The 15,695-nt window shown below is 42.3% G+C and overlaps 1 protein-coding gene across 1 annotated transcript; it reads left to right on the forward strand.

Moving 5' to 3' along the window:
• The first annotated feature begins 204 nt into the window (after positions 1-204).
• Positions 205-4,039, forward strand: LOC148018801 (uncharacterized). The gene is given in 3 exon segments (XM_087701688.1): positions 205-2,094; positions 2,097-3,261; positions 3,492-4,039. Coding segments are annotated over 3 exon segments (2,874 nt in total). The 5' UTR covers positions 205-546; the 3' UTR covers positions 3,653-4,039.
• The last annotated feature ends 11,656 nt before the right edge of the window (positions 4,040-15,695 follow it).

Consider the following 15,695-nt stretch of genomic DNA (forward strand, 5'->3'; position numbering starts at 1 on the left):
GAGACAAAAAAGATGAGCCTTTTTAAAAATCATTGATAAGAGAGAGAAAAAAAATATGAAAAGTAATTTGGATAAAAATGTACATTTTTCACATTAATGTAGGAAATGTCCAAAAATGGTATTGTAGTATTATAGAAGAGAGTGCTAGAAAAATTTGAAGCTAGGAAGGGGAACGTTGGCTCCCCCTTCCTTGACTAAGTTTTTCTAGCACTCTCTCACGCAGGAGCCCCGCCCACCATGCGTCTCTCTCTCTCTCTCGACTCAGCAATAAACCTTCCAATCCCTCATCCCAGGCGCGCGACCACAAACTTCGACCTCAAACGCGGTTTTCTTGACCAACGTCGGCCTCTCTCTCTCTCTCTCTCTCTCTCTCTCTCTCACAGGAATAAACCTTCCAATCCCTTATCCCAGGCGCGCGACCACAAACGCGGTTTTCTTGACCCCAATCGACTCGCCATGTCGCTTCATCGGCAGAAATGTGTTTTATATACATACATTCACTGAGTGGTCGTTCCTGATCATCGCTTGCAGTCAAAAGCAGCAGCAATGGCAGCTCGTATCTTGTCAAAATGGATTCTTCTTGTATTATCAGGCCATTGGATATTTGTCCTCATTACTGTCGTGGAATGTGCTGCTAATACATCTACTACGGCTACCTCCTGCTTCGCTGCTGATCTGGGAAAACTACGCTCTTTCGCTGCCAACTATGCTTCCGCCACAATCGCGGAGCACTGGAAGGGCGACGACTGCTGCTCGTGGGAGGGCGTGAACTGCACCACCTCCACCCTGAACGCAGGCACAGTGCCAGGCAGCTCAAGTCAGCCTGCTGTTGGGCGTGTTTCACAGCTTTCTTTAGGAAATGGGGGTTTCACAGGGCCGGAAGCTCTGCTCTCGCTCTGTGGCCTCTCCGCCCTCTCTTTCCTCCGCCTTGAATCCAACATCTTCCCGTCTTCAACTGTTGTCTCCATCCCTGAATGCATGGGCACTAGCCTCACCAACCTCGAGACCCTCCGTCTCCTGTACTTCCGCGACGCACTCGCGGGCTCCATCCCTCGGTCCTTCTCTGGCCTTCGATCTCTCAGAGAGTTATCTCTCGAAGGGAATGATGGTCTCTCTGGGCCCTTCCCCTTGTTTCTGTTAAGTAATCTTCCCAATCTCAGCCGTCTTGAACTCGCATCCAATTCATTCTCTGGCTCCATCCCTGCCTGCGATGCTCCACATCTGCAATACTTAGACCTCTCGTCAAACGCCTTCTCTGGCTCCATCCCTGCCTGCCATGCTCCACATCTGCAATACTTAGACCTCTCCTTAAACGCCTTCTCTGGCTCCATCCCTGCCTGCCATGCTCCACATCTGCAATACTTAGACCTGTCATTCAACGCCTTCTCTGGTAATCTCAGCGAGTTTTTCTTGCATTCCAACCTCCCTAATCTCTCTACTCTGCTTGCTGATGGCAATGCATTGTCGGGAGACATCCCTCCCTCCGACCCCGCACGATTCTCTTCCCTAGAGCGTTTGTGGCTAGATAGCAACAGTATCACCGGAAGCCTTCCGAAATCGCTTTGTGAACTCATAACTCTGCAAGATTTGAGCCTAAGTTCTAATGCACTAAGAGGACAAATTCCTTCTGAATGTCAAAGACTCGCTAGTCTATCCTCATTAGATCTCTCCAACAACCGATTCACGGGTCCTTTCCCGTCTTGGGTCGGCTTCCTTTCGAATCTATCCTCATTAGATCTTTCCTACAACAATTTCACGGGCAGCCTTCCGGATGAGTGGCACGCGCTCTCCCGTTTGGAGGAGCTCCGTCTCTCTGGCAATTCCCTCGTGCCTGACCCTCCGGCCAATTCCCCCGTGCAGTTACCTCTCTGGCTTTTCCGATTCCCGCTCACATCACTCGGTCTTGCATCCATCCGTCTTCAGCCAGCAGATCTGGATTGTGGCTCACGACTTCTGCTGCTCAATACAACTCTCTCGGGGTTGGACATCTCCGACAACAACCTTAGCAGCAGTGCGTTGTGGTGCCTCTCCGTCCCGCACAACAACTTCGCTTCATTGTCTTGGCTGAACATTGTCTTCGCTTCATTGCTTTGACCTTGAATGGTTCCGACCCGGTAAAACTTCTTCTTATGCATAAGTCGATTGAAATGCTAGATCTTAGCTCATGTGAGCTTAACGGAAGCCTCGCTTACATGTTCACCGAAGGCACGATGCCGTCCATCGTAGGGCTCAATTTGGCGAACAACGGCCTGGTCGGTGAGATACCACCACAGCTGGGCAACTTGTTAACGGGAGATCTCTCATCCACTCTGTTGAGCAATAGCAGTTTGGATGAGCTTGGCCAGCAGTGTGGACTTTGGGACGTGGACCTTTCCAACAATTGTCTGACGGGTGGCATCCCGGCCTCTCTCGGAAAGTGTGTCTCTATGTATAGACTAAAGCTCCACGACAACTTTCTGGAGGGGATGATACCAGATGAGTTGTTCAGCAACACGAGTCTATCGACTCTCTCCCTGAGCAACAATCGGCTAACCGGACCAATACCCTCGTCCATAAGGAAGCAAAAAGATCTGGTGTTTCTAGACCTCAGCCGTAATAGCTTTGTGGGGGATCTCCAAACCCTTCTTGGTGATGATTCTTGCAGCAACTTCGCAAAGCTGCGGGTGCTTCTTGTAGGGCACAACCATTTCACGGGTTCTATCCCGGTTTGTCTTGGGAAGTCTACCGAAGCTTTACAAGTGATAGATTTCTCTAACAACCACCTCAAAGGCCATATCCCAGATACCCTACAAGAGCTCCCTGCTTTTCGGACAATCCAAGACCCAGGCCTCTCCGTACCAGGAACTCTTTATGAAGAGTTTAGAATCAGCGCGAAAGGACTTGAATTGGGCTACGCTTATGCTCTGCGGGTGCTTACATCGCTCGACCTGTCCGGCAACCATTTGAGTGGCCCAATTCTTGCAGGCTTGGATGAGTTGTCCGGGCTGATGTATCTAAATCTGTCGAGAAATAATTTGAGTGGGCCCATCCCTTCTGATCTCGGGAAGCTCTCCGCACTACAATCTTTGGACCTCTCCTACAATCAATTATCCGGATCCATCCCAGCAAGCTTTAGTGCTCTAACGGGGCTAGAAGTCTTCAATGTCTCCTTCAATGAAGGATTGGGTGGACCTATTCCACAACAACCACAGTTGGAAGTCGCAGAGAGCTACATCGGAGACCAAAACTTATGTGGAAAGCCCATTCTTCATGCTTGTGCAGGTCAGTTTCTCCCCTCAAACCGAAGCTTAATATGAAATGACCTGTTAGAAGTAACTTGGCAGAAAAGAAAAATCTCTAAATTTAGTGAATTTCCAAAATTGAGAAATGTGGGTCCATTTTGGATCTATTTTAATAAAATCTCATTCCAAACCTTGGAAAATAACTTGAAAATCTTGAAGTTGAGGTTTCTTGTATCAGCTTTCAAAACTTTTCCCGGGTATACTATGTAGGCCCTCCCTTTACCAATCAGCCAACACATGAAAGAACAAGAGAAGAATCTTCCTTTTCAAGGTGGATCGATGAATGGGTCTCCATCCCTGCACTGTGTCTAGGGTACGTGGTAGGTTTGTTAGAGACTCTCGTGCTCATTATCAGATGGTGGAGGCCTTGACATAGCCACATGGCTAATTTCAAGGTCCATCTTGGCTCCAAATATGAATATATATGTAAACTAATACAATGTCATAATTGTGATGTGCTACTTCTTGTTGACATTGATAAGTGTAGTAACCTTGATATTTGTTTTCACACCTCTATTTATGAGACCAACATGATTAAAATCCATAATTTGGTGAAAGAAATGTGACTTTAGCTTGGTTCTCTACTTGCTACTAGCATTCCCTAAGAATTTTGTAGGCTTCTCAAAATAATGTGGGCATAGTTAGATATCAATATATTTCATGATACATTGAGTTGTGGAAAAACATTTCAGGTTTCTTAATTATGTGCCATGTTCTTAGGATCTCCACAATCATCAATGATAATGGGTGGAAGGAGAATATTTGTGTCACATCCAACACAATGTTGATAATCAAATATATTTGTTTGAACATTAGTAATCCTAATGATGTGAGCTTGTAACATGTAAAAATTCAGAACATAACACAAGCTGAGAACTTTTTTTGTCACTTTGTGATGCTTAAAAGCAACAAGAACTAGAGCAACTTTGCCAAAGAACTAGAACATACGAACAACTACAAAACCATAAGTCACAATAACTCATCGAGTAACTAAAAAAGGGTTAGTTTGCATAATAATAAACAAAGATACAGTTACCTTATAGTTCAATGTTTGGTGCATTATTATAGTTGTTATCCAATGATGGGTGGAGTGTGTAAAAGAGTGGGGATAGATGGGTAATAGGTTAGCATGGGAATACCTAGTTATACTGACGTGGTATTTAAGGTATTGAAATATCCAATTAGGGCATCAGTTATCCATAATCAAGTCTCTTTTAACCTTCTTTCCAGCTTTCATGGCTTCCCTTGTCTTTCTCTCTCTTTTCCTGTATTTCTCTCTCTTTTGCTAGTCTTTCTCTCTCTTCTTCTCTCATCTTCTTTCTCTTTCTCTCTCCTCTCTATAGTCTCTCCCTTCTCTCCTTCTCTCTCCTAGGTCTGCTTCATTACAGTTGGTATCAGAGCTTAGGTATTTGGTCCCTTCTTCTTTCTCTTTTCTCATATGCAGTTATATTTTACAAACAAAAAAACTAGTCACATAGGTACAGCAGGGACATGAGCTATAAGAATGAGTGGTGGAGTACCACATGGGAAGGACAACCTTTCTTGGAGATCTCACAAAGCTATGGCCAAGTTGGAAGCACTCAAGCCAAATTTAGTAGCTCATCACAAATTTTGAGGTAAAAATTTAGGGATTCCTGGTTGAAGTTGGCTCAGAGGAGTTAGAGAAGAGTAAAACTACTACTACTTTTCAAGAAAGACCTTCTTCCTCTTCTTTCCTCAAGCTTGCTTCAGGCTGCCATGGTCTCTCTTTTGATTATATCTCTCATTCCTTGCTCCAAAAGATCTGCAAGACCTTGAGGGAAAGCTTCATTGTGCTTTGTTCTATCATTCAAGCACCCTCTTGAGGTGGATTAGTTCAACCATGCGGGAGACATCTTTAGAGGGATTCGTACTGGCTTTCTTGACTCTCACTTGCAAGGTTAGCTCTAGCATAGCTGGCAGCTATAAAATACTCATGCTATGGCCTTTCCTAGTGGGTGGCTTCCTTAGGTTTTAGGCCAAGTGAGTCACTTTGTGTTGTACTCGTCGTTGCGTGTGATTTAAGATTTCTCACTGTGGAGCTGGTAGGTCAGCTTGGGCATCTGTAAAGAATGGGATTATAGGGTATTACATGGGGTTAGCACATGCGAATACCTGGTTACACTGATGTGGTATTTAAGGTGTACAAGGACCTGATTAGGGTACCATTTTGATATATACAAATCTGTCTCCTCACCTTGACCTTAGCTCCCATGGCTTCTCCTCTCTCTCTCCCCTCTTTCTCTCTCTTTTCATGTATTTCTCTCTCTTCTCCTAGTATTTCTCTCTCCTTTGCTCTCTTCTTCCCTCTCTTCTGCAGTCTTCTTCTTTCTCTTCTCTCTCTTAGTTAGATTAGTTAGGTATCCTTCATTACAGTTGCTATTAGATCTTAGTTCTTGATCCTTCCTTTCTCTCTCCTTTCCCTCAAATTTAGTCTCATTTTCCAACAATAAACCCTACTTTTGAGGTACACAGGCATAGATGGAAACTTTCTTGGAAGACACACACGAACTATGGTAGGAGGCTTGGTCAAATCTGAAGTCAAACAGGTACAACAGGGACAGGAGCTCTAAGAAGAAGTGATGGAGTATCACGTCGTGTTGGCAGCCTTTCTTGGAAATCTCATAGGAGCCACAGGGCTTGGAGAGAATTTTGACCACAGTTACTTTCCAAAGGAGAGTTTTCTTCTTCATTCTTGAGGAGCTCCCATGGATTCTCAATCCAACAGAAGAAGGGAGAAATCTTCTTTGTTTGTGCATCACCTATAACAGGAGTTAAGGAATCTTTCGAGCAGCAACATCATAGGCTTGGACCACTTCTTTAGCTGTGTCAAATGTACCTAGCCAAACTCTTGATCCTTTCTATGTATCTCGAATTTCTGCCACCCATTTACTCCATGGCCACTGGCCGATGTCCCTAAAGAACTGTTGCTTTCTCTTGGAGTTCATGTTCTCAATAGGTTTTCCCTGCTGTGATAGATGAAGGCATATTAGGGTGGAAAACGTTCCTATAGGGGTTCCTACTGCACTTGAAATCATCTCACAATAGCTTGATCATTGCATCTTTGCTGACTAAGAGAGAGGGAGCTCTTCTTCCGCCTTGCCGTCCTAGGTACAAAGGAGTGCAAGACGGGAGAGAGCGAGCTCAAAAAGGGCCCCAGATGAAGATTGTAGAAAAGGACCCCTCCAGTCACCTTGGGGCAGTAATTTACAATCCCACAAGCAGAACACCTTCAAAATTCATGTCTCTGGGTTTCTAAACATTATGGACTTGTTCAGTTTGAACATGAGGAAGTGGCTCAGACTGCAATAGAGAAAGTGAACGGTATGCTTATCAATGATAAACATGTTTATGTTGGCCCCTTCCTGCAATAACAGGAACAAGATTTGGTAACTGCAGGATCTGACTTCCATAATGTCTACATTTTTTTAAAAAATCTCACAAAATCTCGCCTGTGGGAAGCAACCGTTTTAATCGGACACCAACAAGTATTTTTTCCTATTTTTTTAGTGTCTACTAGTTGTCCATGTGCGGTTTTGCAGATCTTGTAGCTATGCTCGCGAGGACGCTTCGCAATTAAGTGGAGGAGAGTATATTTTTCTTTCAAAGTTGCGTAGCAATGCTCGTGGTAGCAGTGTTGGTGATGCTGAATGTTCGTGATGTAGCTGTGCTCGCGAGGACGCTTCGCATTTCAGTGGGGGAGAAATGACAACACCTAAAAACATGCCATTTATTGCAACAATTTTTTGGCAAAACTGTATACAATTGACACCTTATTACTAAATTTTTACATGAATTCAATGCAGATGCGGTGTTCGTTGTTGCTATCTTTGGAGGCCGTGTCCTTGCAGTCTAGCTAGGAGATGAATCTATGGGAGAGTTCTTGTATGAGAGGAAGGTGGAGTTTTAGATAAAAATTTGATAGGTCTACTTAGTGAATCTTAGCTATGACTGTTTAAAATTTTCCCGTAGGGATTATTACTACTTAGAGGAGATAGGACCTTGTTATAAATTAGGAGTTTTCGGGGGAATTTTAAACAAACCACAAGGTCTTGATAAGTTGATAGGATATCTTAGTATTAATCTCAGGGATGGAGGATTTCATTAGTTATGCTACCTCCTACCTCCTAATGATGAAATTCTTTATGAAAAATACATAGCATTATGATTGTGATTATTGTCTACAGTAATACTGTAGTGATGATCAAGGGGTGATCATTAAATCATTGATGATTATTATGGAGATTTCTTTGGGGAGGTGTTGAATATCAGATTCAAGAGAATAGACTCTTGGCAAGGACGAAGTAATCCAAAGGGGACTGCTTTGCTACTAGGCAAATCCCTATGGAGGCCAACATGGGTGTTATCAAGGTAATTTGTAAATCACCCATGTGCGTCAAGGTAACCATTAGCAGCCTTTGACCATGTTGAATATGTCTTATAAGCTTTTTGTCAAGGCTTTGGCACTCAAAATTAAGTGATTACTAGCTTAAGTCATCCACCCCGAGCATTATGGCTTCATTTTTTTTATCAGAAGATAGAAAATGCCATCCCTAGCCTTGCAACAGCTATTGACTAAGCAATGATTGGTGGACAGGACTACCTCTTAGTGAATGGATTTTGAAAAGGCATGTAATCACATTCCTTAGGATTTCATCTGCATTTACCTCGAAGCAATGGTCTTTGGAAGGAAGTTCTCTAGAATGATTATGACACTCCTTTCAAGTGTAGAAGTTAAGAGTATCCATTAATGGGGCGACCTCCAAATCCTTTGAGCTCAAAAGGTCTATGAGACAGGGTTGTCACGTAGCCCTGCTTCTCTATGCCATAGAAATCAGCCATTGCTAAGAAGATTAGACCAGGTATTAGTATCAAGAGGGACCTTGCAAAGCCTAAACATGCACGATGTTAGGGCAAGTAGTAAGTCAATTCTTCGTGGAGGATAACTCCAACATCATCACGGCCCAATGAAGTCAACTCAACACATTGTTTGAATCTTTTCAAGACTTCTCTGGCCTATCAGGCTCAATAATAAGCAAGACCAAATTTGAAGTGTTGTATCTAATGACACCCTTGAATGGCTTCCACTATTAGGCTAGAAGATAATTAAGAAATGGGAGGTTTTTAGATACCTTGGATTGCCCCTTGTTAGGCATGGGGATCACTATTACCTAGTGCTTCAATTGGCTAAAGACTAAAATGGCTTCAAAATTACAAAATTGGAATGTAGAAGCTATTGCTTTAGGGGTAAGGTTCCTCATCTTAAGTTCTATACTAATGGTTATAGTTATCTTTGTAGCTAGCATCTTTACCTTCAGCAAATAGGCATGGAATGAACTTGGAGAGGTACTCAATCGCTTCTTGTGGGCTAGAGGAGATGCCCAAGCTAGGCATGCCATTTTCATGGGACATTGTCACTCATAATAGTAAGGGGGCAGTTACATTTTGGGGGGTCTCTCTTTCTCGTATCCTTCGATTGGTCGCCGAATTCCCTGCTCTACGTATCTCCCGATTCCTACAAGCCCTTCTCTCTGTTCGCCCCAGACCCTCTGTCTCTCTGGCGTTTTGCAAATTGGGGCCTCCTTCCATGGTGGGCTTGGCCTCCGCCCCTTCTTCTGCAATGGGTCTTCATCTCCCACTCTAGGTCCGCCGTCCGCCTATTATTCCATGACGTGTTTCTCTGTTTAATTGGTATGCGCGTGCAGATTAGTCTCGGCATCCATTTTCATTAAGGATGTGGCGAAAGTTATTGGTAAAAAAAAAAGAAGAAGAAGGGAAAAACGGTTACGAAGAGGGGAGAGAGAGAGAGAGCGCTCAGTGCACCCTGTCCCTGCGCTTGCAGCACCATCGTCTGCTGTGGCCTTGGACCTGAAAGACCAAATCGGAGACACAGAAGACGAAGACGAGGAGGGAGACGGGGCCGACGCAACAACCCCAACGGCATTACCTCAGTGCAGAGCCCTTCGTTCATGTGTGAAGCTGGCAAGCAGTCCACGTCTTATGGCAGGCCTCCACATCGGCATACGCTGCACTGCCATCCTCGCAGGCGTGATCAGGACTGGTGGCGGTCTCGCTGGCATCCACAGTCAGCAACCAGTAGAAGCAGCAGCAGCCGCGTGCTGGTGATCGGCGCCAGGAGAGAGAGAGAGAGAGAGAGAGAGAGACAGAGCATCCATTGATCATCCTTCCCAGTCTTTCCGTCGATCATCATTCTTAGCAGATCCCTTGATCCCGCCCACGCGGCCTTGCATTGGCAGCCTTTCTGCCGACCGGAAGCTTTTAGAGAATAAGAAAAAGTCAATGGCTGCAAAGGATTGGAAAGAGAGAAAGGAACTAGCAAATGGTCATTACATTGGCCAAAGGTCTCAGCAACTACTGAACCGTCTCAGGGACCAGAAGCTCGTGAAATGATGACACAGTACGTGAAATGCTAGTACTTTCCCTTTTGCCCCTGCAGGTCTGCTGAAAGAACATTTTGCAGCCATTGGCAGCCATAAGTGATGCCATCTTCGTGCTGATTACACGCGAGAGAGAAAGACACAGAGACAGAGAGAGAGAGAGAGGATGGAATCAATGCGACTGCATTGACCCCCTTCCTTTGCCATCGCCTTGCCATGCAAACTGTACGCTAGCTATTGTCGCCCAGACCTATAGATGTGCTACCCTGCAATGAACCCTTCTCAACATACTATAGACACAGTGGAACAAAGACAAAGATTGGCAATATAGAGCAAAGACACAGAGAAGAAGCGTTTGCAACAACTACCATAGCTTTAGGCAAGTGCAGGTGAGCGACCATGCATGCTACGAAGAATGTTGAGTTTCAGGGCATAAAGCATGATTGTAAGCGCAAGGCGCGCTAAAATGTTGAATGAGAGAGAGAGAGAGAGAATAAAAACTTGGTCATTTGGCAAGAAGGGAGAGATAATTATGAGGGGGGGGGGGGGGAGCGCTATCAAGGAAGAAAGAAGAGAGGGCGCCTCATTGCACTTAATGATTCGTTGTAAAGAATGAAGAACCATCTCCATGGAAGCCTAAACAAGATTGGAAGATCGTTGCAGACATCAATGGAATCCCCATGTCTCTTCTACTTCACCATGCCTTCCCTATAATAGCCAATTTAGAGCTTCAATACACTGGTATAATCTGAAGTTATAGGCAGGAATAGCATCTGGGGTAATTGTGGGGAAGCAAAACAAAATGATGAGCTCCCATTTGAATCGACTGGATAGAAGACAGACATTGGCTGGACTGTAGGGGGACACGGTCTCCAAGGACGTGACGACGACCCGCGGTTTTACACGTAAGTGTCTTAATTCGTTTATCTAAAATAAATGATATGGCATGATAATTTCTTTAGTTTATAATTTTTAAAATATGTCTTTAAATCATGTTTTCTCACGCTACATGGTTGTTTGCATTTATCTGAACTGGTTTTTATTTATTAAAAATCAAAAACAGTCGAAAACACTAAAAAATGACTCAAAATTATCATAAATAAAATTTTATAAAATTACTGCTTGAAAATTTATAAGTCTTGATATTTTTCCTATAAAGCTTATGAGTCAGGGAATTTACTGAATTCCTATCAAGATTTTTAAAGATGTTTTGTTATATTTAAAAATTAGAAAAGAGTTATATTTAGGAAAAAAGCATAGTTTTCCTTCACGTAAAATGTGTTATTTATTGATATAAACTATGGATTCTTAGTGAAATATTGGAAACAAAATCTTTGATTTGTTAGTGCATTTTTTTTGTAAGGGTTAAAGAAAAGAAATAATAATTTAATAATATTTTACTTAAGAAATGCTCGTATAAAGATATGGTGTTTTGGTTTTGAAAGGAGAGATTATACGCGGTGTGAACATTTAGGAAACATGGGAAGTTACAAATAAAAAGTTTGACAACACTTTTTAATAATTTATAATGTTAGGTTGCAGTTATAAAATTTAGTTTAAATTAAAACCAAAATAAAATCAAATAATTTAACGATTGGATGGCATGAGGAAAAAGCCTCAGCATCTATATTAATTTTTTACATGTTATTCATTTTACAATCAACTTCTTAAATACATGGAGTGGAGGGCCACTAGGATAATTTAAAGAAAACTAAGGGGATACGGGATTTAAAATGAACGTTGTATGTGAACCATAAGAGTGTAGAAAGAACTTGTTTTATCATGCTTGATACTGGTTATAGAAGAGGAAAAGAAAGGACGTGATTTTCGCAGAACGAAAAAAATATTTAAAACTTAAAATTTAGGGGTTTCTGGTATGTCAGAAAATTTGATTTGAATGTTTGTTTAAAATTAAACAAATAAAAAGAATTAATTTTAATCAGGTGGAGAAAAACATAAAAAGGAATTTTAAACGGAGATATACAAATAGATCCAAGAGATCTATATCCCTGAAACAACCTTTCCAAAGTCAAACATTAAAAACATTTCCTGGATAAACCGCCACTAGCATGGCATGAGAACATTATGAGGAGCTGCCTCTGAGAGATGGGGAGAAACCATAGTCATCTTAGGTTTAGCAATTTAGTGCCCAGTATAATTTACTGAAGTTTAGAATCTTTGCAGTTGGACTACTACAAACAACGTTGTAGATATTAGGGAAGGCTAAGTCGAGTCAAATTAAAACAATTAGTGCAAATAATCACTTGTTTAGTGCAACAACTTTTAGGAGTTGGCTTGTTAACCTGGGTAAAAGTGGCTTGGTCTTTGGCCAGTCATTTTTGGTGCGTCTGCCGGGAGCCAAGTGCGCTCGAACGAGTGATAAATCTTCCGAGGGTATTTTAGATCCTAAGTGTTATTTATGAGTGAATACGCAGTCTCTTTTCTAAGGGACTATTTTCCTAATTTGCCCTAGGAGTACCAAAGAAAAGTGCTAGACTGGGCGAGAGATACGGAGTTAGTAGAGGGAGGCACATATTTTGGGCCACAATTAACTGTGAACGTTGAACAATTATCCTCTTGGAGCTGGGGTTATAACGACTGTGCGCAAACCATAGTTCTACTAGCGACACACTTTGGGTTAATAGACGAGGTAGAGATAAATACAATCAGTGTATCGTACCACTTTGATTGGTATTACCGCACAGCTTATCGGACGTTTAGAAGAGTAGTGTGGGATGATGTGTTGCCTTGGATACGTGTATCCAGAGGTTTAAAAATTGCTTTCGACACGAAAGACGTTAGAGAGGTTGCTGAAATTCTAGGTTTAATCCCCGAGCAAGAAGAAAAGTTACCTTTTGGGGAGATAGACCCAGAGCTGCCGACTATTTTGAACCTACTAAGTGCGCATACAAGCGACAACCTAATTTTATAGCTTCAAATAAAACGAGCGTAATTTTGGAGTATGACAGTAAAAGCTAGTTTAGTACTCGTGGATGAATTCAGAAGAGAGACGGAAGCAGCAAAACGAAGCTAGGGATCAGCGAGTTAGAGAACGAGCAGTGCGACAAGAGGCTTGGCTATTAGAAAGGCTAGAGAGGGTCAACGCATTGCTGAATTTGGGAGTAGACGCTGTGTCTGACTCAACGGTAGAACCTCCGTGGTTTGATACTATCAACGATTTAGGGTTAGGGCTACTATTTAGAGAAACAATGGCTCGCAACCCAGTTAGATTAGCTGATTTCACGCAATTCGGGGGGCTATGGGACGAAGATCCCGATGCCCATTCGCAAAGATTTGAGGTGACTTGCGTCGCCAATGAGATAATAGATGACGACCAAAAGCTTCATATCTTCCCTGCAACATTAAAAGATGAAGCAGCGAAATGGTATGGGAATTTAGATGCTCAACATAAAGGGATCTATGATGCCTTATCAAGAGCTTTTCTAGAAAAATTTAGACGACAAGGTTTTCAAGATAGATTGGCTCTTCAACTGGATTATATGTCCCAAGGAGCAACTGAAAGTGTTGAACATTATATTGAGCGCATGGAGACGATCATTCGTAAGATGAATCCTGCTCCTGACGATCCCACGCAAAAACGTAAGTTTATTGATGGACTTAATCCTGAAGTTCATCAGCATGTTAGTTTACAACGACCAGCTACGTTGGCAGATGCTAAAACACATGCTAGATGGTGGGAAGAAGTGCAGCTTAGTCAACAACGACGGAGAGATCTATTCAAAGAATCTCGGACAGAATATCCAAGCACTTCAGGTGGGGTACCTAAGAACGTGTCTTATGTGACCGTTCCTTTAAATCCCTCGGTAACCGCAAGCTCAAACATGTCGAGTGTACCTCTAAATCCGTACACTTCAATTCCAGCCTATATGATGCAGACAGGAATGCCTTCTATGCCGCAATCTCAATCTCCTCTGGATGAAGCAAAAGTAGCAGATATTATTGCGAAATCTCTAGGAAAATTAAAGGAGGAAATTATGACTGCAGTACAAGCGCCTTTGAAGGAAATTTATTCGATAACGACACAAGGATCTAGTGCTCAACAATCGTCGGGAATGGTGTGGTAAGTGTCATGGTTACGGCCATGTGGCTACAGAGTGTCTGACACCTTCAAGGTTAATGCCTGATCATCCACCGTTTTGCTCTTTTTGCCACAAAACCGGTCATTTAGATACAAATTGTTGGCATAAATTAGGTCAAGAGCAACAACAAGCTCGTTCAATGCAAACGAATTACAATTACATGGATCGTAATAATAGGACTTATGAGATTGGACCACCCAATCAACCTTTTAGGCCACGAGGATTGCCCACCCAGGGTAGACCCCCAGTGCCTCGAAACAATTACAACAGTGATGGCAATCGAGGGAGAAATTCTCCTTTTAGAAGAAATAATGGAAATTTTCGTAATCCAATGGGACAAGGTGGTCAACAAAGACCTAGGGGACCAGTAATTTGTTATCGATGCCAACAAGAAGGTCACATAGCCACATATTGTCCAAATGCGCGTAAAAATCAAGACTATACTCCTCTTTGTAGGAGGTGTAGTGGTGAAGGACACTATGAAGAGAATTGTCCTAAGCGAGAGGATAATAAAATGTCTGACAAAGGGAAACAAACCTCTAACGAACCTTCAACGTCTGCTGCAAATTTAGTTGAAGTAGAAACAATAAGGAAAGATATTGGAGTTAAGTCAAAATTTATACCTCGCAAGGTGACTTTTAGAGCTGACCCTATGATTGGTGTTATTACTCGGGCACAGCGAAGATGTGCCCACAATTAAGCCACGAAGAATAGACTCTCTATTTATTGAAGAGCCTGAAGTTGAAGTAGTTAAGCTTAAAATGGCAGAAGGAAAATATTTAAATTTAGGAGACCAATTGGAATCGCCACATCGTGAAAGATTCGAAGAAGTCTTACGATTGCATGTTGATGCTTTTGCTTGGTCATATAAGGACCTTAAGGGTATCAAAGCTGAATTATGTCAGCATTTTATTGATCTAGAACCAGGCACAAAACCTGTATGTCAACGTCAACGACGAACAAACCCTGTGTATGCAGAGTTAGTGAAAGCTGAAATTACTAAGCTTTTAGATGCTGGATTCATTTATCCTGTTGCATACAGTGAATGGGTATCTCCTATTGTGGTAGTACCCAAGAAGAATAGTAAGAAGATTCGCATTTGTGTCGATTATAGAAAGCTGAATAGCAAAACATGTAAAGATCATTTTCCTTTGCCATTTACTGATACGGTACTTGATAAGGTTGCTGGTCATGAGTTGTATTCTTTCATGGATGGATTTAGCGGTTACAACCAAGTACTAATTCATCCTGAAGATCAATCCAAAACTACATTTACTACTGAATGGGGTACATTTGCTTATAGAGTAATGCCTTTTGGTTTGTGCAATGCACCCGCAACATTCCAGAGAGTTATGATTGCAGCTTATCAAGATTTTCTACGTCAATGGATGGAAGTTTTCTTAGATGACTTTTGTGTCTATGGTACGGCAAAAGAAATGCCTGAGTTACTAACGCAAGTATTTGAACGTAGTGATGAAGTAGGTATATCCTTGAATCCTGATAAATGTGTTTTTGGAGTACCAAAAGGAACCTTATTGGGGCATATCGTTTCTAAAGAAGGTATTGCCATGGATCCAGCTAAAATTATTAAGATTTCTGCACTTCCTCCTCCAACAAATCTTAAGCAATTGCGTGGATTTTTAGGACATCTAAATTATTATCGGAGATTTATTTCCGATTTTGCAAAGGTGGCATCACCTTTGACAAATCTACTACGAAAGGATACTCCTTTTATTTGGGATAATGTTTGCCAGAAAGCATTTGAATTTCTTAAACATAAGTTAATTGAAGGACCAGTACTCGCACCCCCAGATTGGACAAAAGAATTCCATATTCATGCTGATGCATCTATGTATGCTGTAGGAGCTGTTTTGTGCCAAGCAGATGATAATAAGGTG

Source organism: Lygodium microphyllum, chromosome 20, assembly GCF_053477565.2.
Source record: "Lygodium microphyllum isolate KBCC chromosome 20, Lygodium_microphyllum_v1.1.10, whole genome shotgun sequence".
NCBI lineage: Eukaryota > Viridiplantae > Streptophyta > Polypodiopsida > Schizaeales > Lygodiaceae > Lygodium > Lygodium microphyllum.